The 24964-nt window shown below is 52.2% G+C and overlaps 2 protein-coding genes and 1 long non-coding RNA gene across 11 annotated transcripts; 2 read left to right on the forward strand and 1 right to left on the reverse strand.

The window, feature by feature from the left end:
• Nucleotides 1-11: 11 nt before the first annotated feature.
• Nucleotides 12-7794, forward strand: HCK (HCK proto-oncogene, Src family tyrosine kinase). 9 transcript variants are annotated; one of them, XM_046903047.1, is made up of 14 exons: nt 617-721; nt 985-1128; nt 1548-1638; nt 1922-1961; nt 2123-2222; nt 2309-2407; nt 2533-2636; nt 2950-3099; nt 3355-3507; nt 3617-3799; nt 3975-4051; nt 5928-6081; nt 6345-6476; nt 7171-7794. In XM_046903047.1, exons 3-14 carry the CDS (start codon nt 1549-1551, stop codon nt 7371-7373), a joined length of 1485 nt encoding a protein of 494 aa, XP_046759003.1. In that variant the 5' UTR covers nt 617-721; nt 985-1128; nt 1548; the 3' UTR covers nt 7374-7794. The 9 variants fall into 9 exon arrangements, 8 of the variants coding, with proteins under 8 accessions (XP_040506928.1, XP_046759003.1, XP_040506927.1 ...); XM_040650993.2 differs by having other exon boundaries at nt 985-1092; XM_040650994.1 differs by lacking the exons at nt 617-721; nt 985-1128 and adding an exon at nt 12-30.
• Nucleotides 6885-8148, reverse strand: LOC112530123. The gene is made up of 2 exons (XR_003071476.3): nt 7690-8148; nt 6885-7611 (listed from the first exon to the last, which is right to left on the reverse strand). It is a non-coding gene; the product is annotated as an uncharacterized LOC112530123 (long non-coding RNA).
• Nucleotides 8056-24226, forward strand: TM9SF4 (transmembrane 9 superfamily member 4). The gene is made up of 18 exons (XM_417455.8): nt 8056-8263; nt 12273-12386; nt 13877-13976; nt 14374-14542; nt 14622-14751; nt 15913-16036; nt 16635-16753; nt 16949-17060; nt 17533-17603; nt 18201-18333; nt 18914-18995; nt 19118-19193; nt 19534-19617; nt 19814-19989; nt 20313-20376; nt 20977-21096; nt 21640-21729; nt 22104-24226. Exons 1-18 carry the CDS (start codon nt 8171-8173, stop codon nt 22251-22253), a joined length of 2007 nt encoding a protein of 668 aa, XP_417455.4. The 5' UTR covers nt 8056-8170; the 3' UTR covers nt 22254-24226.
• Nucleotides 24227-24964: the final 738 nt, after the last annotated feature.

Below are 24964 nucleotides of genomic sequence, written 5' to 3' on the forward strand. Positions count from 1 at the left end.
TTGGTGCGAAGGGCACGCGTTGGGCAGGAGGTGAGCTGAGGCACAGGGGCAGCTCACGGATGGGACACCCACCCACCCCAGTGTTGTGCCAAGCTGGGCTGGCACAGGATGGTGCTCTCAGAGCATAGTAGGGTCAGTGCAGCTGTGATGGGATGGGAGGGTGGAGGCCACAGCCTCCCTGAGCTGAGGGTCTGGATGCACTGCAGTGAAGCGTTTGCCTTCCTACAGGATGGGGAGTGGTGGGGATGGCTGTTCCTGGGCTAAGCAAAGCCTCCAGGAGCCCCGCAGCCCCCAAGCAGGGGGCAGCACCGGGGCAGGCAGTGTGAGGGCTGCCCGCAGCAAGTTATTTCCCTAAAAACCATGTATGCAAATCCTTATGCGAGTGAGGCATTCGGGTTTTCTCTTTACTCCTCCTGGGGGCTCAGATCTGGGTGGGAAGTGACAGTCGATGCTCTGGCCCCATTCTGTACCCCATCCCTGCTGCTCTCGTCCCGCGGTGGGTGAGGGGATGGCTGTACGGCTACCGGGGCTGCTCGGGGCTGAGCACCGGGGTGTCACTGAGGGATGGGACACGGAGTGTCGTACCGGGGAGGGGCGGGTTCATAGAGGGTGGGGCGGGGCCACACTGGGACGAGGAGCAGCATTCACCGAGCTCAATGCTGTGGCAGCAGCAGTGGATTTGGCTTTGGGACGGGGACCGGGACCCGTGACAGCAGCCAAGGTGAGAGAAGAGCCCTCGGGGCAGCGGGGTCAGGTGGGACTCTGAGCCCCCGGTAAAGGGCTGCCTATGCCATCCCTGTCCGAGATGGCAGCGCTGCTGCAGTGCTGCCCTGTACTGGATCCAGCCCCGTCCTGTCCCTGATAGGTGTGGTGGCCCCAGGATGGGGACCGAAGCCTGGGGATGGCAGGGGAGCAATGCCAATGAAGTTGATACTGGGAGGGAGGAGGTGATGCCGTGGTGTCCCTTCCTGTCCCCACTCTTAGGCTCAGCCACAGGAGCTGCAGAACATGGGGTGCACCAGGGGATACCCACTGCTACCCGTTCACTGCATGGGACGGTGCCCCAAGACGTGGGGAGCTGGTGACTGTGAGGTGCTCAGCCACATCTGCTCTGTGCTGAAGAGCATGGTGGGCAAAGGCTCTGGCTCACTGTAAAGGACCAGGAGTGAGGGTGGCACGGCTGGGAGGTGGCAGCGATGGTCTCTCGAGGGCCATGGGAATGGGGTGGTGCTGTGCATGTCCCCCACAGTGCCACAGCCCTTTGCTTCCTCCTTTGCTGCACCCTTCTCCTTTCCCCTGGGCTAAGGTCTCCGTCGGACAGAGGGAAGTGCCTTTTGGGGGCTTTCCTTGCACCACTGCTGCTGGCAGCACGTTTTCCTACTGACATTTCTTTGGGGGAGAGTTTGGCTTTTGCTTTTGTGGAGCCCAATCTGTTGGTGTGAGCAGGGCTGTGGGCACCCAGCTGTGCTGGAGTGGGAGCTGTGGGTGTGGGGCTTTTGGTGCTGTTGCAACAGCCCCACTTCTTCCCCCCACCACCCCACACACAGGATGGGTTGCGTGAAGTCAAAGGAAGACAGCATCCAAGAGAAGATGCAGTTAGGCCGTGGTAAGAAGGACCCCACGTCTGGCAGCAAGCAAGTAAGTGGGAGCTGCAGTGTCCTGGGGGGGCACATTGGCATGGAGCCACCTGGGTGGCAGCAGGCACAGGGCTGGGGTGGGCACTGAGATGGGAGTGCAAGGTCTGCCTCAGCCCACGTTGGTGAGAATAAAGGCATGTGCGCAGTCAGAGAGAAATGAAGGTGTTGAGGAAGGAGACGCTCTGCCAGTGCTAGGTGAGCTGCAGCTGGACAAGTGTCCAAGACCCTCACAGGTCCCATTGTATGCCACCATGACACCCTCCTGTTTGTCGTTCCATTTGCAGCATGATGAACACAGAGTGCCCGTGCCCCCGCCGGTGGATGGTGCGTACACACAGCGATGGGAAGGGGAGCACAGTGGGGTCCTCAGTGGGATCAAACCCGGTGGTGTGGGAGCTCTGTGCTTCCTGGCAGTAGGGACACGTGGCTGTGTGGTGTGTGGTCCCAGCATGAGGACAGGCACCCAGGAGCCACTCTCACTGCAGGCTCAGGGGACAGCGTGGTGCTGGCACTGTACGACTACGAGGCGATGCACTCTGGGGACCTGAGCTTCAAGAAAGGGGAGAGGCTGCAGGTCCTGGAGCAGTACGTGTCCCCTGCCCAGGGCTGTCCCTATGGCTCATGGGTGCTGGCAGTGTGCTGTGCTGACCCATGGCTGTCTGTGTCCTCAGGCTGGGAGAGTGGTGGCAGGCACGGTCGCTGCTGACAGGGCGCAAGGGCTTCATCCCCAGCAACTTCGTTGCCCGAGCTAACTCACTGGAGGCAGAAGAGTGAGTGTCCCATGCACTCCCATTGCAGTCATCTCCAGTCATACCTCATGTCCCCACCATGCCAGGGCTAATATCCCCAGCCCCAGCCTGAGCAGCAGTCATTGCTTGCTCTGTTCCTGCTGCAGGTGGTTCTTCAAGAGTATCAGCAGGAAGGATGCGGAGCGGCAGCTGCTCGGCCCTGGGAACACGTTGGGATCCTTCATGATTCGGGACAGTGAGACGACCAAAGGTACCGGGGGGTGAGGCAGCCCCAGAAGGGCCTCCCTTCTGCACACCTGACCAGGAGAGAGGCTCAGTACATCCTGGGGGCTCTGCTTTGCCGCCAAGCAGGAGCCGGGGTCCGTCCTCCTGCCTCAAGCATCCCTGCGAGAGCCCATGATGCTGCCCTGAGCCCCAGGAGGAGACAGGGGATGTGCCCCCATGGGGCTGCCATTGCTGCCTGGGGCTGTGCTGGGGCCAGGCGGGGATGATGCCGTGCTGCCTGCTCAGCCAGGAGCTGAGGGGATGCTGCCCCATGGCACAGCTCGTCCATCCCTGAGCAGGTTGCTACTCATTGTCGGTGCGGGATGGGGACAGCCTGCAGGGAGGCAGCGTCAAGCACTACAGGATCCGGACACTGGATAGTGGTGGCTTCTATATCTCCTCACGCAGCAGCTTCGACACACTTCAGGAGCTGGTGAAGCACTACAAGGGTGAGCCCTGGCACATTGCTCCTGCTGAGACCGCGGCCACTCAGTGTCCCCCCACAGTGCCTGGCAGGGGTGTTGGTGGCACCAAATGCTCACAGGGCCTGGGAAATGCCTGCCCCATGCCAGTGCCCTGGCTGCACCGTGCTGCATGGCAATGCTCAGCTGTGCTGTGCTGCAGTAATGGTGTTTGACACCAATTGATGCCCCACAACCACGGACCGTGGAGCCTGGCTGACTGCGCTTGCTGCTCTCTGGCAGGGCAGAGTGATGGGCTGTGCCGAAGGCTCACCTACCCCTGCAGTGTGCCCAGACCCCAGAAGCCCTGGGAGAAAGATGCCTGGGAGATTCCTCGGGCGTCACTGAAGCTGGAGAAGAAGCTGGGAGCCGGGCAGTTCGGAGAAGTGTGGATGGGTGAGAGGGAAGGTGGCAAAGGGAGGAAGGTGAAAGAGGAATAGCGAGGGATGGGAGAGGTGGTGGAAGGATGGTGGGATGACGATGAATGGGGCTGGTATCCCGGCAGCAACGTACAACAAGCACACCAAGGTGGCAGTGAAGACAATGAAACCGGGCAGCATGTCTGTGAGTGCCTTCCTGGAGGAGGCGAACCTCATGAAGAGCCTGCAGCACGACAAGCTGGTGAGGCTGCACGCCGTGGTCACCAGGGAGGAGCCCATATACATCATCACCGAGTTCATGGAGAAAGGTGCTGCTGGCCTGCACGGTGTGGGACGTGAGGGTGCAGGAGGTGGGGGCTGCAGGGTTGCAGGGACAACCCTGGCAGAGGGAGAGATAGGGACAGGAGCGGACTTGTGCCAACGGTGGGTGAGCATGGGAGTTGTTGGGCTGCAGCCAGGCTGAGCGCCGTGCTCTGCCCTCAGGGAGCCTGCTGGACTTCCTGAAGAGTGAGGAAGGCAACAAGCAGCCACTGCCAAAGCTGATCGACTTCTCTGCACAGGTGAGCGGGGCGCAGATCTTCCTCAGCTTCCTGTTCCATCTCTCGGTGTTAGCAAAGCAAAACTGAGCTCGAGTGGCTCAAATCCCCTGACAGCTCACGGCTGGCTTTTGGGGACCTACCCTTCCTCCCTGCCAAGGAGCTGTAAAGCAGAGAGCAAGGCTTGGTGTCCAGGGCTGTGCGCTGGCAGCGTGCTTCCAGAGCAGGGAAATGCTGCAGAACCTCCGTGCGTGGCGAGGACTCACAGAGCAGGGGATGCAGGAATGGGGCAGTGAGGTTTCTTGTGCTGCAGACTGTGGGAGCAGGTGTGCACAAAAGGAGAAGCACTCACTTCCTCCCCATTAACCCACTAACAGCAGCGAGCCCAGGCACTACCGGTGCTTGGAAGCCTGCATCTGTTATGGCCCCGAGTTCCTGCCCCACAGGTTTGCAGCCCTGGGGGCCCATGTTGCAGCTCTGCTTCGTAGGGTGAAGAGCTGGAGCTGGCTCTCTCTTGCTCATTTTTGCACAGACCTTTCTTCAGGATGTGCTGGCTCTGAGTGGCCTCAGCTGTAAGCACGCAGCTCCCCATGGAGCAGCAATGCCTGCGGGAGGTTTATGGTAGAAGCTATGCTTAAATTCATCTTCCAGCCAAAGAGTTGCCACGGGCCGTGGGAAGGCAGCTGGAGAGAAGAGGGGCTCAGCGAAAAGAGGCTCGGGGATACTTTCAGGATTCTGAATACAGCTGGGTGTGCTCTTACCCACCTAGCTTTGCGTGTGCAACCATTTGTGCAGACAACATCTCAGCACTGCTGCTTCTGCAGAGCCCGCAGCTGCTGGCTGACAGCCAACCTTGGAGCCAAGTTCGGTGCCTCGATGAGTGGAGGAACCTGAGCACCAGCAAAGCTCGGATTGGAGCCCAGGCTTTGGAGGTGCAGAGCAGGTCGCTGGCTCTGGGGCGCATCCCCGTGAGCCTGTCCTGCTCTGTGCAGCACGGGGCAGTGAGCAGGCAGTAGCTGGGCCTCCTGGTTGGAAATGCTGCTGAGTCACAACCAGCAAAGCCGCATGGGGCCCTGCGAATAACCCTTCCACTCTTGCAGTGCCTGCTTACTTCTGTATTTTGTGCACCTTACTGTGGTGTAACAGGGAGGGGAGTGCTTCCCCTCCGGCTGCTCTGGCCCCTTCCCCTCCTAGATACTGCTAGCTCAGGCTAATTCAGCACAGAGTTGGGTTTGGGTTGTGCACGTGGCAGTGCATCTCTGTGCTGCTCAGGGGCCAGCAGCTGCAGTCACTGAACGTAGAGAGCTCAGAAGATGGAGCTGGGGGCATCTTCGGGGTCAGCAGCACTATCCTGCCTCCAGGCTGACTTCACAGCCCTCTCCAGAGACCCATCACAGGGCTTTTTATTCTCCCCAGAGAAGCCATTCGGTGCCCCTTTAGCAAAGAGGAGCTCCCTGCTGCTCTCCAGCAGCTGTTCGTGTATTTGGAGGCTGTTCTCATGTCTGCTCATAATGGAGAATGATTTACTCTTCAGCACATTTATATGGCTATGGATGCAGCTGCCACACTTTGGCTTGTGGGCATCCCCAGCCATTGCTCCTGAGCATGCCAGCTCCCCAGACACCAGTTCTTGCTGCTGTTCTCACACAGTCATAAATGATCAGTGCTGGGTCACCCTAACCTCTTTCACAACCATACAGTGTGAGTACTTCCCATGCAGCCCTCGATCACGTTTCCCCCACAGATGTCCCATGCTGTGCCACAGCTCAGCCCCCTCCTGCCCTTCTTTCTGCGTGCTCACAAAAGCAGTTCAGCTTTCTCTGTTCCTAGCAGCAGTCACTTCTATGGGTTTTGTGTTATGTCAAACAGACCTCTGCTTTTGTCTTTCTGCTTTTTGCAGATTGCAGAAGGAATGGCTTATATTGAGAAGAGGAACTACATTCACAGAGACCTGAGAGCTGCCAACATTCTCGTGTCAGCGATGCTGGTGTGCAAGATTGCAGACTTTGGGCTGGCCAGGATCATTGAAGATAATGAGTACGTAGCTCGGGAAGGTACGAGAGCTGCTGTGGGAGTCTGGCCCCTTCCTGGGATGGTGGAGGGCTGTGGGATTCCCTTAGAGCCCCTCATCGAAGTGCAGCCTTGGCAGCAAGGACCCAGGAGAGACGTACTGCGGTGCACAGATGAGTGGAAGCCCCTCTCATTTGCATCGCTCCGCATCTTCAAGTTCTGTTTGTTTCTTCTTCCCCTTATTTCACTACCAAATTCTAAGCATTTGGGTTTTAGCTCATGTTTCTCATTGGATCTCTTGGTCCAGGTGCCAAGTTTCCCATTAAATGGACTGCACCAGAAGCAATCAACTATGGATCTTTCACTATAAAATCCGATGTCTGGTCCTTTGGGATCCTCCTGACTGAGATTGTTACCTACGGGCGCATCCCATACCCAGGTACAGAGGTGAAATGCCTGCTCTAACCCAGTTCCAAGAGATGTGCTGCATGTTCTGGGCCCCATCTATGGGATTTACTTCTCTGTGAAGTTAGATCACCAAAAACAGGGGCAACGGCAAGAAATTTGAACCTCACACTGGAAACAGAGCTCAGAGACCTCAAGGTCATAATTATTTGTGTTGATAGCACTTACCCTTGTTTCTCTGCTTCCTGCAGAAAAGCTTGTTTGGAAGCAGAACATCAGTTCAGGGCTGATAGGTGGGCCGGGTGTTTTTGGGAAAGCTCAAACAATCTGTACATGATTGTCATTAGGAAGTGTTCTCTATTGTACGCTAATTACTTCTCTGGTGTCTTTTTTTCATTGGAAAATGACTGTACCTGGAAAGTAACCAGTGCCACAACCCATCCATGGCTAAGGAGCCTTTATTTCTTGGGAATTCTTACAAAACAATTACAATTCCCATCTGATCTGCTCAAAGGGGGTGCAAAACCACAGGGACAAGGGACGTGGCATCACAATTTCTGACATGTTTCCCTGCAGAGGAGCAGGATCTGCCCTCCCCCTGCTCCTCCAACCTGTCCTTTCCCTCCATAGCGACGCTGCCCAAAGGGTGGGGGTTGGGTTTTGTGTGTTTGTTGCCTTTTTAAAGAAATCAGGGACAGCCCCTGAAATGTTCTGCCCCACTTCTCTAGGGATGTCGAGCGCGGAGGTGATCAGGGCCCTGGAGCACGGCTACCGCATGCCCCGCACAGAAAGCTGCCCTGAGGAGCTTTACGATGTCATGATAAGATGCTGGAAGACCAAACCAGAGGACCGTCCCACCTTTGAGTACATGCAGAGCATTTTGGAGGATTTCTTTACTGCGACGGAGGGCCAGTACCAGAAGCAGGCATAGAGCAGAAAGGCAGCGGAGAGCACTGTGCGCTGATGGGGACTGATGGCACCTCAGTGACAGCATACAGCCACGGAACCACAGCACAGAGGCACCCACGGGGGTCGCTGAGCCCCTCTGGGACTGGGCCCAGCCCACAGCCAGCAGCACTGCCAGGGCTCCGCTGCTCCGCTCAGCAACGGCCGCTCCTCACACGCTCATTTCATCCTTCTGGTTCTCTCAGTGTTTAACGATGTGACGCCTGGGGAAGAAGAAGAGAGGAATTATTCCTTTTGTCGAGAACGTCCCCAGCTTCTCACAACAGAGAGACAGCGATGACCGCCTTCTCTTCCTGTAAACGGACAAACGGTGCTGTTCGCAGGCTTTCATATCTGCTTCGAGGTGCTTCTTTTTGTAGTCAATAAAACGTTTACGCCGCCCCTCAGCTGCAGCCCTCTCCCTGGAGCCAGCCGCCTCAGCTCTGTAAAACACGGCTGACAGCGAAGCGCGGCCCTCCCGTGCGCTGACTGGGCCGGGCCCGGCCGGAGAGAGACGGAGGCGTCAGCGCCCGCACTCAAGATGGCGCCCGCGGCGTCGCGCCCGTCCTCAGAGCGAAGGCCGCTGCCCTCAGTAAAGATGGGGGCGCGGCTCGCCCTCATCCCCAGCGCCACCCCGGGGCCGCGGAGCCGCTGAGGCCTTCCTGGCGGCCCCCTCCCCGCTCCGCCGTCAGCATCGCCGGGCCGGGTTCCGCGCTGCCGTTGGAGGCGGCTCCGGGCCAGGCCGAGCGCGGTCCAGCGCCGGGCGCCGAGGCCGCTGTTGCCATGGCGACGGACCCCGCAGCCAACCGCGCGCCGCTTCCGCTGACGTCGGCGCCGACACGTGGATCCAAGATGGCGGCGGCGGCGGCGATGGTGGTGAGTGCGGCGGCGGCGGCGGCGGCCGTGCGGGTTCCGTCCGGCGGGCCCGGCCCGGGTCGGGCGGGAGCGGCACCGGCACCGCCCGTAGTCTCACGGCTCCTCGGCCTCGCGGGCTCTCCGGGCCGGGGACGGCGCTCCGAGTGCGGCTGCGGCCTCGCTGCCTCCCGGGGTGGCCGTGCGGCCCTGCGGGGCGGTGTCGGCTGCGGAGGGCAGAGGGCGGCGGACGCTGCGCCGCGGGCCGAGCCGGGGGTCGGGTGCCCCAAATGCTCCGGTACGGAGCCGTCCCGGCAGCGGCCCGCCCCGGGTCGGCCGTGTGCACCATCCCAAGCGCTCGGCAGCGGCTGATGCCGGCTGAGCGCTTTCTTTTCTTTCTTTCTTCCTTTCCTTTCCAATTCTGTGGTTATATGTTAACGATTGAATCGCTCCTTAAGCTGTTGGAGCTGTTCCTGGTGGGAATCCACCGATGTGGGTGAGCGTCACGGCCCCCATGTGCGGGAGGAGGCATTATGTGAGGCGCTGGGCTTTCACGACAGCAGCCTTCCTCCCGGCCAGCATGGAAGGGCAGCGCGCTGATGGAGCACTGCAGGGCTGTGCACAGAGGCTGTGTGCTGGCACGGAGTCTGCTCTCAGGTGGGCACTGTGTGGGGAGTGGAGGCTCTCATTCATTTGCCTTGCCAGCCTGGCTGCCTCCCAGGCAATGGGAGGAGCTGGGGATGGTTCTCCTGGGGGTTCCATAGAATGGCTTAGGTTGGATGGGACCTTAATGATCATCCGGTTCCAACACCCTGCCCTGGGCTGGTTGCCAACGCTAGATCGTGCTGCTCAGGGCCCCATCCAACCCGGCCGTGGATTCCTCCAGGGATGGGGCATTTCCTCGTAGCCTCCTTCTGTGAAAGGCAGCGAAGGCTGCTGACAGCTCTCCTGGTCTCAAAGGGGCTCTCTGAGACGGATGTGAATGCAGCACTTGTCTCCTTTCTAAAGGCTTTCAGAGACTCTTCTGGGTGCGAGCACGGGTTGGGCAGGAGTGTGATAAGGGTGAGGCTGTGCAAGCAGTTGATAGGGACACAATGAGCAAGGGAGGGTGGTGAGGAGGTGCTGGTGATGCTGGGCTCATCCTGTGGCTGCCTGGTGAGTGAGTGCACGTGGAGAGAGCCCAGGTGCACCCTGTTGTGTGGGGGGTTTTGTTTCTTGCTGCGTGTGAGAGCACTCTGTTCTGTTTTCCCTTTCCGACACTGTGTTTAAAGGTTGTGGTCAATTAAACTTTGGAATAATGTGGTAATTGGGATCAGAGCTCTGTGCATCTGGCTGGACAAATGGTTGGACAAATGGCCAGGCATGGGCTGCTCTCCCTGAGCTTTCAAAAGCGCAGATTGAAAGCTCTTGATTTCTGCTGTTCAATGCATCTACTGCCCTTTTTCTCATATATCCATCATCTCATTCATACGCTACCTGCTGTTCTCATGTCCTGCTTTGTTTTCTTCCCTTTAAGAAAATCCTGCACTGTGTTCACAAGCCCATAGTCGAACTGGGAAGCAATGCAGAAAGAGCTGCATTGTGGTGCTTGCAGGGTGCTGGGAATTGCTGCTGCTTGAAGGGTCCTTCACAAAAATCCTTGGAGAATCTGCAGGAAAAAAGGCAGCGTTGTTCAAGTCTTTCTAGATGAGATAAATCAAAGAAACAGTGTCCTGGAATAGCTTGCATGTATTAAGTCCAGTTATCCAGGGCTTAATAGTTATCCAGGAGTACCTTCTTGGAGAGGGTTTTTGTGTGAACTTCTGTTTGTGGCTGTGTGTAGTGGAGATGCTGAGTCAGGGCTTGAAGCAGTGATGGAGCAGCTGGTGGGAAGGCAGGGCCAACCCAGGGGAGCTCAGGTGTAAGCAATGCATCTGAGTGACCAGAAGGGCTGCAGCCAGGATCCACCCCTTCCAGCCCTCATTTAAGGGCTGGCAGTGGAGGTGAGGGGATCTCACTGGAGATCCCTGCATATCTGAGGCCTTCTAAAGGTAAGCAGCTTCTTTCCTTCATTTCTGCACCCACAGCTGCTGCATTTGGGCTTGTCCTCATTTGCTGCAGCCAAAGACTTTGCCACCCCTCTGCTATTACTGTCCTTTCCATCACGTTATAGTGTTACGCTGTGCATAGGACAAGAAATGCAGTGTCAGAACAGCTGTAAGAAAGATTCCAGCTAATTTACTTTTACAGTTAAGTGGTTCACTCTAAGGTTAATTACAGGAATGGATTGTCATGTTTTCAGATTCTTTCATTAGGAGTCCCCCAGGCTTCAGGTGCCCAGTTCCATGTCTGTGTTCCTGCTGAGGCTCTGTGCCTTGCACAGTGCTGGAGTCCTGCCTGCAGTGCCACAGCTGCTCCCTGTGCTGATGGCCTGGGCTGGCTCGGTCTGCAGTTGTGCATTTGTGTTGCACTACTTGCTGCTTTGCTGTGGGGTTACCTGGCACGTTAGATGCCAGACCATCCCCAGAGCGATTTCTCATGTGTGTGTTTTGAAATGCTCAGAAGTGGTAGGGTTGAAATGCTCAAAACTTTGTGGTAGAGGCCATGAAGACATCATCTCCTTTTTCTGGAAGCTCATGCTTCACCAGGGGATGTGATGAGCAGAGTTCTGTCTTGCTCGTTTTGATCTTGCACAGGTGGCGTTCTGTCCTGCAGGCATCTTGCAGATGAGATTGCCTGGCCAGGCCAAGGAGTTGTGCAGATGTTTTGGTGTATATCTGTGTTGGTATTGCTAAGCTTCTCTCTTCAGCTGGAAGGAGAGGAAGCTGATCCATGAGTATGGCAACAAAGATCCTGATGAGGAGGGCTTCAGGCATCACATGGACTTCCTCCCGCTGTCACTTTTGACACTCCATCCCACCTGCTGCATGGTGGTGTTCCCACTTCTTGCCCCAGATAATTTTTCCTGGCGATGCTTTCTGTAGTCCCCCTCTCATCTTCTGTGTTTCCTGGTACTGCCTGAGTCATCGGCACCCATATCGAAGAGCCTGACTTTTGCCATAGGTGTCATTACTCGTGCATCTTCTCTGTGCTCGTGTGTCTTCTCAGTGCCTTCCAAGGGTCTGTCCTTACTTCTGTCGTCTTGCAAGCCTGTCGTGGCAAGGATTGCACCAACGTGGTTTTGATTTTGCTTAGGTTTTGCTAAGCAATATTGTGCAGTGGACGTCAGGCACTTTGGTGACAAATAGAGCAAGAACTGCTACAGGCAGCTGGCTGCTGTGGGCACAGCACTCCCTCCAGTGCTCACCTGCCTGGGATGTCTCTTCCTGATGGCTCAGAGTCACAGCGCTCCTTTATGTGATCAGAGAAGGCAAAACTTAGTGAAGCACAGGAAAGCCACACTGCTTCAGGGTAGTGTTCAAGTCCAAGGAGTTCTAAGAAGCATTTCCCAGTTGCTTTTCAGATGATGATCTCTGCCTGCTTTAACTACGTTAAGCTGAACCTGGGATAGGTCTGGAAATCTTCCTTGTAAGGGTGGCACTGAGGGGGGAAGATAGTAGCTAACAACTTAGTTTTAACACGTTTCAGGTAAGTCTCTAGCATTTACATTGTATGTACATTTCAAGTTGAAAAAGAGAAACAGAACACAGTGTTTATAGTTGGAAAGAGGGAGTGTGAGCAGCCCCTTTGGGTGCTGTGAGTTGTGTGCAGCAGGTGATGGTGTAGGGCAGCTCCTGACCCACAGAGCTGATGGAAACCCAGGCCAGGGTTAATGCCTTCCCCCTGGTAAGCTGCTAGGCAAAGCATAGTACAGGTAAACAGGGCTGTCTTGTAGCTGAGCAAAGCCAGTGCTCTCTTTATTGCATGTGAAGAAGCAGAGAGTGGAAGGTGCTCAATGAGAGCCCAAGTTAACAGCTTTTCTGAATTAACTTGTGTTTCATTGCTTAACTAATAGGACTTTGTAATGTCTGGGATGAGTGCTTGCGGTGGCGTTGCCCTCCTCCAATGATGTTCTGGTGTTTGTTTTGTATTTTAATATTTCTTCTTTTTGCAGGAGAGGCTAAGGTATTTACTGCTCTTGCTGCTGTGGCTTCATGGTACGGATTCTTTCTACGTTCCTGGTGTGGCTCCTATCAACTTCCACTGGAACGATCCTGTAGAAATAAAGGTAGGATGAACTTGGAGCTGCTGGTACGTTTGTTAGGGGGTTTTGTGTGTGTTTTCATTTTCCTACTTTATATTGTAGCTGCTAAATGGGACTGGCAAGTCAGATTTTGGCTACCTTCATGTACACTGTTGGGGAAAACCAGTCCTCAAGTGATCACTGCAATTCCCACCACAGTTCTCTCTCTTACTTCTGATCTCTTCTACCCAATTCCTTCAGCAGTTGCACCAAACTCCTCAAGGCATTGCTCTGTGTGACAAAAAGAGCCCTCTTTCTCACTGCAGTTCTGAAGTGAATTTAATCTGATTTTTCTCCAACGCTGCACTGACTCTCCGAGTGCACACGGAGGGTGGACTGGGGATGGTAGGTCAGAGAAGCAGTTTAAATCAAACCTCTTTAGTAATCTCCTCTACTTGGTTTGTACGTTTTGTATTGAGCCAAGTGAAAACCATGGTAAGCCCTTTCTAAGTGCAGACATTTGTTCTTGAGTGTGGTGGATCTTACAGCCCAGCCTTGCTGAAGAGCTCTTTCCTGTGCGACATTGCTGGTACTGAGTGATGGAACTTCCTCTGCCATACAGGAGGAAGCCAGGCCTTGTTTCCAGGCATCAGCAATTTATAGCCCATTTCATTTATTTTTCTAAAGCTGTGGCCTCTGTCTCAGCAAAATCCAGAACCCCTGGGGATGCTGAGGTTTGAGGCTCCCACAGCACAACTTGCTCTATGGCTGCAGTCTGGGCTATTTTTAAGCAAATGAGATTTGCCTGTGGCTACAGTAAGCTTCCTGGAAGGAGGAGGTATTGGAATGGCTGTTCTCAAAGGGATTGCATGAGCCAAATGCTTCCTCAAGTGATAAGGCAAGTCAGCGTGTTTGCCAGCACTCTTCCAATAAATGAGCTTGGCTGCGATACAAAACACTCCTGGTTTTATGAGCAACTGTGGCCCTGGCTATTGCAGTGTGTCTGCACTTCCTCTGTGCACTGTGATTTGTGAGAACTCTCCAGAAGTGTTTGGGTTTTGTCACTGTCCTTTGTCTTCCCAACGTGGTGGCTTCCAAAGACAAAAGTTGCTCAACTCTTCATACTTCCAGAGGCCAGACCTCTAGGTCCAGAGCGACATGACTTTTGTTCCTGTTTTTTTTAAGGAAACAACTGCAGTCTCACACGAAATTTGACCCTTGAATTTCTTTTGAAGCTCTTTGCTGTTCTGTGGGACTTCACTGAGTCCTAAATTTGTGAAACCAACCCACCACGCTCCTTCCTTCAAGGGTTTCTCTGGGAATTAAATGGTGCTGAGTTGTAGAGAATGTACGGCTTGGTACTGTGCAAAAGGAAAGAAAGCTGGAGCTCTGCAAGGACCTTCTGTCTGCTCTTACAGCTTCCAAGAGTGAGCTGTATGGGATGTTTCTTGAAGTGACCTTCAGCTTCTGGCTGATGTCAAGAGGGTAGGAAAGTGGGTTCTGTCATGGGGATAATTCTTCCTTTCTTCCTCCAGGCTGTGAAGCTCACCAGCTCACGAACGCAGTTACCATATGAGTACTACTCGTTGCCCTTCTGCCAGCCCACTGAGATAACATACAAAGCTGAGAATCTTGGTATGTATCTGCTGATGAGAATGCTCCCCAGCAATAAGCAGGCTGCCACTTAGGAGCTGACTGTGGGTTTAGAGGAGGAAAAGCAATTGGCAGTGTCCTCTCTAATAAGCTGTGGAGAGTGTGCTCCCTCTGGTTCTTTTTGTGCTGTCAGTCTGCAAACCAGAATGTCTGTGTATTTCAGAAGGGAGACAACTGACCTGAAGGAAAGCTGTAAGCAGCTTTGTAGGTTTTCCAGCAAAATAAATAAACCATCCTTCAGCCTTTTCCTTGTATTTGTGCTGACAAGGGAGACTTGCTCTCATCACTCCAGCTGTACGGTGCACTGCAGACCCAGGGCAGTGCCAGTGGCAAGAAGCCTGGCAGTCTTCAACCTTGCCCTTATTTCCCTGTTTTCCAGGTGAGGTTCTCCGGGGGGATCGAATTGTAAACACACCTTTCCAGGTTTTCATGAATGTGGAGAAGAAATGTGAGGTTCTGTGCAACTTTCCCAACAAGCCAGTCACTCTGACAGTGGAGCAGAGCAAGCTGATGGCTGAGCGGATCAGGGAAGATTACTACGTCCACCTGTGAGTCACCTCCAGCGTGGGTTTGTGTCAGTGGGGTTCTGTGCTGTGGACAAGTTTGATCTGAAATCTGTGTTTTCAGCATTGCTGATAACCTACCTGTGGCAACAAGGCTGGAGTTTTATTCCAATCGTGAGGAAGAGGAAAAGAAGAAGGAGAAGGATGTGCAGTTCGAGCATGGATACAGGCTTGGGTTTTTGGATGGGAACAAGGTAGAGAACCTGGCTGCTGTCTGAGGGGTGCCCAGAGGAGCTGTGGGTGTCTGTCAGAAGGTGTTAGAAATCCCCCAGAGAACACTGGGGTTAGGAATGCAACAGAAGCTTTTACAGAGATAATATGAGAGAGGTTTCCTGATGGGAGGGAGTGGGGGTAGGTGCTGGAATACTGCAGTGATAGCCAAGGCTCCCAGCACTGACACACTGCAGGTGGTTTCCTCTCAGGGGAACAAAGGCAGGCTGATCTTTAACAGCCTGGCAGCATCTTGTACTTAAAAACCCAAACAAACAAAACAAACTTGTAGTCACGTTCCGGACTGGAATAAACACAATTCTGATTCCTTCAATACAATGTAGTTAATTACCTGTGAAAGAAACACAGTTAAGGAAGGGTAGAAAAGGGTATGGGATATTGGAAAGAAAATGAAGGCACTGGCAAACCTCACAGCAGAGAGCTGCTTCCTGTTTGTAAACATCTAGGAGAAGCTTCCTAACCCTGCAAGTGGGAATTTAGCACGTGTATTCCTGCAGGTATTTTCTTTGGTTGTATGCTCTGAAGATGGGCTGTTTGACTTAACAGAGGCATCTGTTCAGCACAGATCACAGTCAGTGATCAGCTGCACGCACGGCTCTGTTACTTGAGAGTAAGCTCAAGCCTGCTGTGCCTGCTTAACGTTGCTGTACTTTGTTCCTGTAGTAGATGATGTAAGAGCCTATTGAAAGTGCAGGCTTAGGACAGCTGTGAGCACCCACAGACTAATTAGTGTTTATCTTATCGAGAAAGGAAGCAGAAAACTCAAGGCCATGGCTGCTGAGGCCCTTCCAGCATCAATTCTGTGGTTCTTTTGCTGCTGAAGTTTTCACTGAATGCATGGCTGAGATATATCTGAATATAACAGTCTTGTCTAGGCCAGAAATAGACTGAAACATTGTCACTGATGCTTGGAGTCATTGAGTTGTCACCTTTCCAAAACTTGTTTTCTCCTCTTGTTCTTTTAGCCTTGGGAAGCGTTAGCTTGATCTTGCACTGTAGCACAATGTATCTGGGAACAGTTGGAGTCTTTAGTTTTCTTCCTTCGCTTTCTCCAACGTGCTTCTAAAATTTGCTCGTTCCTTCTTTGGGTTGCTAACGTTTTATTTACCGTCAATCTGTTTTAGTTCTACCTGCACAACCACCTCTCCTTCATCCTTTACTACCACAGAGAGGACGTGGAAGAAAACCAGGAGCCCACCTACAGAGTCGTGCGCTTTGAAGTGATTCCCCAAAGCATTAAACTGGAAGGTGGGAGACTTTTGGGGAAGGGAGCAAGGGAGAAGAATCTCTCTTATGGCCAGGAGGTGAACGCTGCTGTTGTCTCAGGATGCCAGCAGGTGTGACAGTCCAGAGGTGCACAGAATATCAGGAGCTGTTCCAGAGGGACTGAAGTTTAAAAAACAATAGTTGAGGGAGTAGCATTCTTATTTCATGAAGCCCAATGTGAAAACAGTGTTTTGAGGCAGAGCTGCCCATAGTGTGTACCATCCCATGCAGCTTTCCTCTGGCAGTAGCAGGCTTTGCTGGAGAGGCCTTGTTTCTTAGTGTGTAGTGGGACAGTGAATTATCTATGGTCTAGATCCTTGGCTTCAGAGCCTGTAGCTTTTGCCCTTCTGGTTAAGGCTACACATATTTTTCCTTAAAGTTTATTAATGCTATTCCTCTGCTGACTGGAATAATCGTTTTGCATATTGCATAGCAGCTGGGAAAGGAATGAATGCTTCCCCTGCAGTATTTGGAGTAATAGCAGCACGGTGCCTTGGATGTGGGGCCAGGGTGGTCAGTGGGAGATACGGTGCTTTGGATGGGTGGGATGACCTGGTGTATGCCATATTTTCTTTTCCAGACTTGAAAGCTGATGAGAAGGGTATGTGCACCCTGCCTGAAGCAACAGGCTCTGCCCCTCAGGAAATAGACCCCAGCAAGGAGAACCAGTTGCTGTTCACCTACTCTGTCCACTGGGAGGTGAGGGAGAAGAGGGAAGCAGGCTGGCAGCTGGGCTCCCCTACCCAGCACTGACTTGTTAGCAGTTAGTGCTCTGAGTGTGCCACACGGGTGTTGTGGAAGACGTTGGGAATGTGCTGGTGTGAGAAGACATGGGGCAGTGATAGTTCCTGGGGTGTCTGAAGGGCCTCTGGTCACACACTGCTGTTCTTTCAGGAAAGTGACATTAAATGGGCATCCCGCTGGGACACCTACCTGACCATGAGTGATGTGCAGATTCATTGGTTTTCTATCATCAACTCAGTTGTGGTCGTCTTTTTCCTTTCAGGTGAGTGAGATGTGTGGGGTGAAGAAGGCATTACCGTTTATGTGCAGGGAGTTTTCTTTAAGCCTCAGCAGCAGGTAGCGTGGGGAGGATTGTTTATGTCTAAGCCTGATCAGACGGGGCAGGAAACAGACATTAGTACACTTAAATGCTCCTGGTTTGGGCAGCGTTCTTTGGGATCAGGCTGTTATCGAGGTCTTCTCTCTGATGAGGGTAGCTGAGATAGTAGAATGTGTGGTTTAAAGAAAAAACAACAACAGGAAAGCCACAGTGCCCTGTTTGTGCTGGAATACTGGCCTTTCTGCTCCCTGGGGTTTTGTTTCTGGTCTTGCTGTAGGCTGAGGGAGAAGAGTCATGACTCAAGGCTTCCTCTCCTAGTCAGATCTGTCTGTGTCGGTGGGATCAATGTGGCTGCACAGCATGAGAGCAGCAGGGCCACACAGGAGCCCCTGAGCTGAACTGTACTTGTTTTCAGGTATTCTCAGCATGATCATCATTCGCACCCTCCGGAAGGACATAGCCAACTACAACAAGGAAGATGACATTGTATGTATTGTATGTGTTCTTGGGGCTGGGATCAGAGAGGGAGGGGGACACAGATCAGGAGGAACCTGGTCTGAAGGTGTAGATGTAGTTAACTCTTTCCTTTTTGTTTCTTTCTTTGCTCCATTTTTCTTCCAATTCTGTGGATGAGAAGTGCAGTTCTTTAATGGACTGTCACCATTGTTAGAAGTGTTCAAAGTCAGACTGGACAGAGAGCACTGAACAACCCAGTCTAGTGAGAGATGTCCCTACCCACAATGGGAGGGGGGTGGTATAGGTGATCTTTAAGGGTCCTCCCAACCCAAACCATTCTGTAATTCTGTGGCACCTTTTCTACTCTGTATCCAATAAGGGATACCAGTTCAGGTGTTTTCAGAGCTAGGTACTGACTGCTGTCAGTTTGATAAACGTGTGCCCTGACACTGGCAGTTTGGGTCTTAACCATTTTAAGCCCAAGAGAAAAGAAACTTCTTAACTAGAGTGATTCCATTCTATAGAACTGGCTGCAAGGAAGTTAACCTGTTAGGGTGGCTGTGGTAGAACCTTCATTTGCACTGGTGGGCTGTAATTGAATACTTCCTTTTCTTCCTGTTGCTACAGGAAGATACCATGGAGGAATCTGGTTGGAAACTTGTGCATGGAGATGTTTTCAGGCCTCCACAGTATCCCATGATCCTCAGCTCTCTCCTGGGTTCTGGAATTCAGCTCTTCTGTATGATCCTGATTGTTATCTGTAAGTGGCACGTGTGGCTTGGAGTGGCTGTAATGAGCAGAGGAACAGTGCTCCAGACTGCAACTTTAATCAGCGCTCACATTAGCTTGGGGGAAGTCGCAAGGCTGCTGCCTTTTTGCAGGGTTGATTGAGGCTGTATGTCTGTTTGCTCAGCATTTGAGTTCCTAAATGCTCAGGTATTCTAGATGTGCATTTAGATGTGCATTTAGATGTGCGTTTCCCAGCTGAAGGCTTTTTTTTAATGTTTGTATTGTCTGTAATCAAGGTGTGAGGTCACAGATTCTGTTGAATGAGCACTGAGTGATAGTGGGCTGAGACTTTTGCACATGTGCTTTGCTTTCTGAGCTGCACCTGCTCAAATATCTGGCTGAGATGAGGTTAAGACATGGTTTGCAGCTTGAGATCAAAGCTGTGGCTCTCTCTGCCAGTGCTGGAGCTGTGGATATGTTAAGCTTTGAAGGAAATGAGGTCTGCGATCCCAGGCAGCTGCACTCTGTATGTGGGATGGCTGCTGTCCTCCAGATGCAGAATAGCACGTGTGCATCAGAGCCATTCTACTTTGTCCTTTTTCCTTCCACAGTTGTTGCTATGCTGGGGATGCTGTCGCCTTCTAGCCGGGGTGCGCTGATGACTACTGCCTGCTTTCTCTTCATGTTCATGGGGTAGGTGACCACTGCTTCTTGCAGCAGAACTGTCCTGCCCGCCCCTCCGCTCCCCTTCTCTTCCCCTCCCCATTTGCAGCAAGGAAAACTCATTTTCTTTGTCCTGGTTTGTTTCTGTCCAGGGTTTTTGGTGGGTTCTTTGCTGGCCGCTTGTACCGGACTCTGAAAGGACATCGATGGAAGAAGGGAGCCTTTTGTGTGAGTCTCTTGGTGTTCTGTGCTAATTGTCCAGGTTTGATGATGGCAAGGTCTGTGGATAAGCTCCCTGTGTATTTGTGGGTGGCAGAATACAACCCCGGTTATACTGCAAAGATTTGGTGTGGAAGAAGTCCTAGTAGGTTTATAAAAAGTACAGGGTAAAAGCCAGAGCTTTTACTACAGCAAAGCAAGCGGGTTGTCTGAGGTCCTACCCACACCCACCTGCTATGCATTAGTGTTGCAGCAAACAGGATGCTTCATCCCAACAGTGGGCTCACGAGAAAGAAACATCTGGTTGATAAACCACGTGTGTTCTCTTGACTTGTGCTTGCTCTTGCAGACAGCTACCTTGTATCCGGGTGTCGTCTTTGGTATCTGCTTTGTCCTGAACTGTTTCATCTGGGGAGAACACTCCTCTGGAGCGGTAGGTAACTTCTAACTTCATCTCTGGAGCCTGTTGGGGTGGGAGGTGGGTGACTGTGCTGTCAGGAAATTCCTGCCTTCACGGTGTCTTTCTAACTGTGGGTGCCAGTGCAGTAGCTGGCTGAAGCTGGCCTGGCTGGTGACTTCAGTCTCCGGGGTAGGTGATCTTGTTTTTGTTACTCTCGGTGTGATTCCAGGTGCCTTTCCCTACCATGGTGGCCTTGCTCTGTATGTGGTTCGGGATCTCATTGCCCTTGGTCTACCTGGGGTACTACTTTGGATTTCGCAAACAGCCCTATGACAATCCTGTACGGACCAATCAGATTCCCAGGCAGATCCCAGAGCAGAGGTGGTATATGAACAAATTTGTTGGGTGAGTGCCCTGTGGTGAGTTAAGCCCCTTCCCCGTAGCTCTCTTAGCCTTCTGAACATCACCCTTTTGCAGTGTCTGCATGTGGACACATCACAGATGTGTTTTCTTTAGTAATGCAGCATCAGAGATTTAATCTTGATAGGTTTAACGTACTCAACAGTGGGAAAAGTTGTGTCATTTACTGTATGAAACTTGTTCTAATGCTTGCTGGAGCTGTAGAGCTTTTGGTAGGAGTGCTGTGGGTGCTCACAGGGAGCTTCTGAGAGCCAGACAGTTGTATTGTGCTGCTTACAGTTTTTTCTCTCTCCTTTCTCTCTCTGTAGGATTCTCATGGCCGGCATTCTGCCTTTTGGAGCCATGTTCATCGAACTGTTCTTCATTTTCAGCGTAAGCATTTAACCCACTTTGCTCCTGAATAGGACTCCTGTTGTGCTGAAGGGATTGGGCTTCTGGAAGGGAGGGGGCGCCCATCTGCAGTGATCTCGTTCTCCTGTACTTACTGAGGGCTGTCAGGTTCCCTCCAGGCACTTTCAGTATTTTCCTTAAGGAGAGCTGTGCTCTGGGTCTCTTCAGACTCTCTTCTTGCTGAAAACACATGGAGTTGTCTGTAGAACCTTCTGGAGAGAAGGATGGTGGTGAAGATGAAACTTGAAGCAACATTATGTCAAGGAGAAATCCTGGCTTTGGGACAGCTGAGCTGTTCCAGCTGTCACTCATTTCTCACCTTTCTGTGGACATAGAGAAACCTGCTGTGCCATTGCTAGGGAGATGAAGGAAGGATTGAGATGCCACAGCTGTCTTTGGGCACCGTTTGCAACCAGACTTCTCTAAAGTATAATGCAGTGAAACGCCCTAAATCTGTGATGTTTTCTATTTGGAGCTGAGGGCCCCTCATTTTTTCCTGCACTTGCTGGAGGAAGGTAGTCTTACACTCACTGATGGATTACAGTAGCATGGAAACAATTTTATGCTGTGTCTTTGTTTCAGGCAATCTGGGAGAACCAGTTCTATTACCTCTTTGGGTTTCTCTTCCTGGTGTTTATAATCCTGGTGGTATCGTGCTCCCAAATCAGCATTGTCATGGTGTACTTCCAGCTTTGTGCCGAGGTGAGGTATCTTCCATTTCCCCCGTTGTACTCACAGTAGCTCAGGGTGTGTGAGTGCTTCTGGAAGAGCACAGATTGTGTTATTGCTGCTTAGCAGAAATCTGGTGTGGCCCAGCTTGCGTGGTTGTGATGGCTGTTATTGCTTTAAGGAGAGTTGAAGCTACTTCATATCTGTGAGACTGGGAGCAGCGGGTTCATACAGGAAATTCTGCTGGGAACAGGGCATTTTGAGCTGACATCTCTTCCCAAAGAAAGAGTTTCATTCCATCCTGTCAAAAGAGAAATACGGGGCCGGAGGCTGAGCCGTGTTCTTTGTTAGCCAGTGCTGCAATACTGACCTGGCTCTGTTTCACTGACAGCTTTTCATCCTTTGTTTGGAAATACCTCTGTGGCAAAGTAGCTCTCTGTGCCCAAACTCTGCTTTCCTTTCAAGGAAAACAAGTAATGTCCTCCCTGTCCCCATAAGTTTGCATCTTCCCTGACCCAGTGGCCCTGGTGACAAAGAAACCCTGTGGGATAATGCTGAGGCTTTTTACCCTATCAGGATTACCGCTGGTGGTGGAGGACCTTCTTGGTGTCTGGAGGATCTGCCTTCTACGTGCTGATCTATGCCGTCTTCTACTTTGTGAACAAGGTATTGTTATCCCTCTTTAAGTGGCACTTTTCGGGAGGAGATAGTTGGATCTGGGAAACGAAATGGTGGGACCACCCAGTCTGCCCCTATGCAAGCACGAGGCAGCTGACCTGCCAGCTGCACTAACACCTCCAAAGCACACAGGAGGTTTAAGCACCTGGCTTACCTGTGTAGAGCAATCAGTTGCTCGCAGTGCTCTCCCTCCAAAGGGATGTCTTTTCAGCTGAACAGAAATGCATGGAGCAGAGGGTTTCCTCTTCTTTATTGAATGCCCCCTTGTGGAGGGTATTGGCTGGTTTGGAAGCTGACTTACGTTACCTCTGAACTTGATTTCACTTGTTTGGTTTCTTTTTTCTCCTCCTCTTCTGTTTTAGCTGGATATTGTTGAGTTCATTCCCTCCTTACTATACTTTGGCTACACCGCCCTTATGGTCCTGTCCTTCTGGCTCCTCACTGGCACCATTGGCTTCTATGCAGCCTACATGTTCGTCCGGAAGATCTACGCCGCAGTGAAAATAGACTGAAAATGCACAGACCCAGCAGGAAACAGACACTTCTGACCACGTGTCCTCCTGGCAGTGAGGAGGACATTTTCTCCCAGTGCTTTCGAGGAAACAAAATCCAATGGGAGAGTGACAAGAGAAATAAATAACTCCTCATTTTGGAATGTAACTTCTGGCACAGTGTACATGGATTCTGGGCTACTTCTGGGGGGAAAGGGGTCTGTAGATACCTTACATTTTAACTTTATTATCCTGTTTGAGATTTGAGGGAGTTTTTTAGCAAAGAAATATCCCTCTGTATAAGTAAACCCCTTTTTTTTGCTAATTCTTTTTTTTTTTTCCTGTTGATGATGAATGGAGTTAAGACAGCAGTGGAAACGCTTGTGCAAACGTTTTCTTCCAGCCCCTTAGGGTGCTCTAGGATTCAGGGAGACTTCGGATGAGTATCAGACTGGGTTTCCTTCCTGCCTTCATGTCTGCACAGAAGAGGGAGCTTGACTGGCAAAACGAAAGGATCCCAAGAGGCTGACCCAGCTCACCCAGCACGCTCTCACTGCCGACTCCTGGCTTCAGCTTGTTTACAGTTGGATGGAGGTGCCATTCAGAGCCCAGGAAGTGCAATTTCACCCCATGAGCTGGAGAACTTCAAGCGACAGCATCACTTCTCCCAGCTTCTGGTCTTGGACTGCGTGGGCTGCTTGGGATGCATCTGCTGGAAGGGCTGGGAGGGGACGTTCCCCTCTTTCAGAAGGTGCAGCAGAGCGTGCTGCTGTGGGATTGGGCTGTGCGTGGACATGCTGGCAGCAGGATGTGTAAGGGTTTGGTACATCAGCAGCTACTCTGCTCCAGCCATGTGAGGAAATGGGCAGATTTCTTTCCTGGGAGCCCCGTGGGGCTGTGCGGAGCCCACTGAGAGAGGTCTGTGCCTCTGCTGTGTTAGTGCCAAGCGATCTGATGCAGTGTTGGGCCTCAGCTACTGCAAGGTATGCGCGGCTGTGCAGAAGGGCTGGGGACAGGGAGCCGCCCCCAGGAGCTCCCCCATTGCCAGAAGCAGCTGTCTCACTACCTGCCCTGCAATCCAGCTGCTCTTGCTGCTCTCTTATCTTAGATTCTCTACCTCCAGGGAACAGAAGCGTGCACTCCCTCAGCTGTATTTTGTTCTTTTCCACAAAATGGCTTCAGCCCTTTGGGACAGCCAGTGCAGGCTTCTCTGCCGTGGGCTCCTCTTTTTCTGTGGTTTGATGCCTGATTAAACCCTTGGGAAGCTCGTTTTAAATGAGGTTAAATGTTTTGTTTTAATAATCTACACAATGTTTACTGGTAAAGAGCTTCCACGTTGCAGTGAAGGCTCCCTCCATCCCCAGAGTAGCTGGATTCAGTCAGGGCTACGGGGACAGGTGGTGGTATTGTTTGGTTTTTGTTTTTTCCATGACAGCTATGAAAATTTCCCTTTTGCTCCTTCCTGTAGCAAAAAAAATGATGTCTCCAAGTGACCAGCTGCCCCAGGTGATGCTATTCCAACCCAGAGCTGTCCCAAGCCCTCCCTGTTAACCAGCACTATTGCATACACTTGAGGGTTTTGGGTCTACTTTCCTCAGATTGCCCTAAGGGTTTCCATCAGGTCCACGCAGGGACCCGTGGCTCTTAGCAATGGCCTTGTTCCCCACAGGGAGCTTCCAGCCTCTCTGACTCCTCCTCAGCCCCCCCCACCACGCCAAAGTCTGCCCAGCCAGGAATTAAGGATTGGAAAAGAGCAGGGGACACACAAGCCAGCTGTCCTGTGAGCCCTGCATCACTTCTGATTCAAGATCTTTCTCTGAGATTTTGGGTTTATTTTGCTATCCCCACTGCAGTGGGGAAGCTCAGCCAGCATTGATTTCTGTCCTTTCCCCAAAGTGTTTTCTCTGTATTCTTTGTAATTTTTAATTAATGTATGTATTCTTTGTGTCCTACTGTAAATAAATCTGCCGTTGTCCTGTTCTGGGTTCTCCTAAGCCACCTCTTTGATTTTCTTTCCATTGCGCTCCACCTGTTCAGGCACCCCTGTGGTCTTCGTATGCCTTCCTCAGAAGCAGAGCTTGGGGTACTGGTTTCTTCCATCCTATTTTTCTCCAGGAAAACCTGATGGAGCAGCGAGGTTCCTCCCAGTGCCGCATGTCCTGCATGTTGCTACGAAGCTGCCAGCAGCCAAGGTATTCTGATTTGGTCCTTGCAGTACTGCTGTTATGTGCTGGGTTGTCAGACTCAGCTCCATTCACTCACGTTGGTGTGACTTGTATAGCTGATGGTGAGAGCACTGTGCCTGCAGAAGCACTGTGGGGCTGTAGGGGAGCAGACAGGGAGCTGCCATCCCCTCTGCTCGTGTTGTAGAGCTGTGTGGGTGCTGCTGGAAGGTGGGCTTCGCCGTTAGCTTTCAGCTCAATGTCTTTACCTTTGCTTGTCTGTTTTTGCTGTGGGGAAAAGAGCAGCAATTTTCCTCCAAAGGTAGCAGTGAGGGAGGGACAGTGATTGCTGTAGGGTGTTCTGGCCAACAGAGTGATGCGTGTGAGCAGTGGGTTATGGGGTTGCTGGCATCAGTGGCTGCTGAATGTCTGATGCTGATCAGCTGCCAAGAGCAGCGTGGGAAATACTTGCATTTTTAAAATCAAAACTCAGAAAGTCGTTGGCATTGTCAGTTCTCTTAAAGGGCAAAGGAAGGCTTCAGCTCCACCACCAGGACAGTCTGTGCTGAG

Source organism: Gallus gallus, chromosome 20 (assembly GCF_016699485.2).
Source record: "Gallus gallus isolate bGalGal1 chromosome 20, bGalGal1.mat.broiler.GRCg7b, whole genome shotgun sequence".
Taxonomy (NCBI): domain Eukaryota; kingdom Metazoa; phylum Chordata; class Aves; order Galliformes; family Phasianidae; genus Gallus; species Gallus gallus.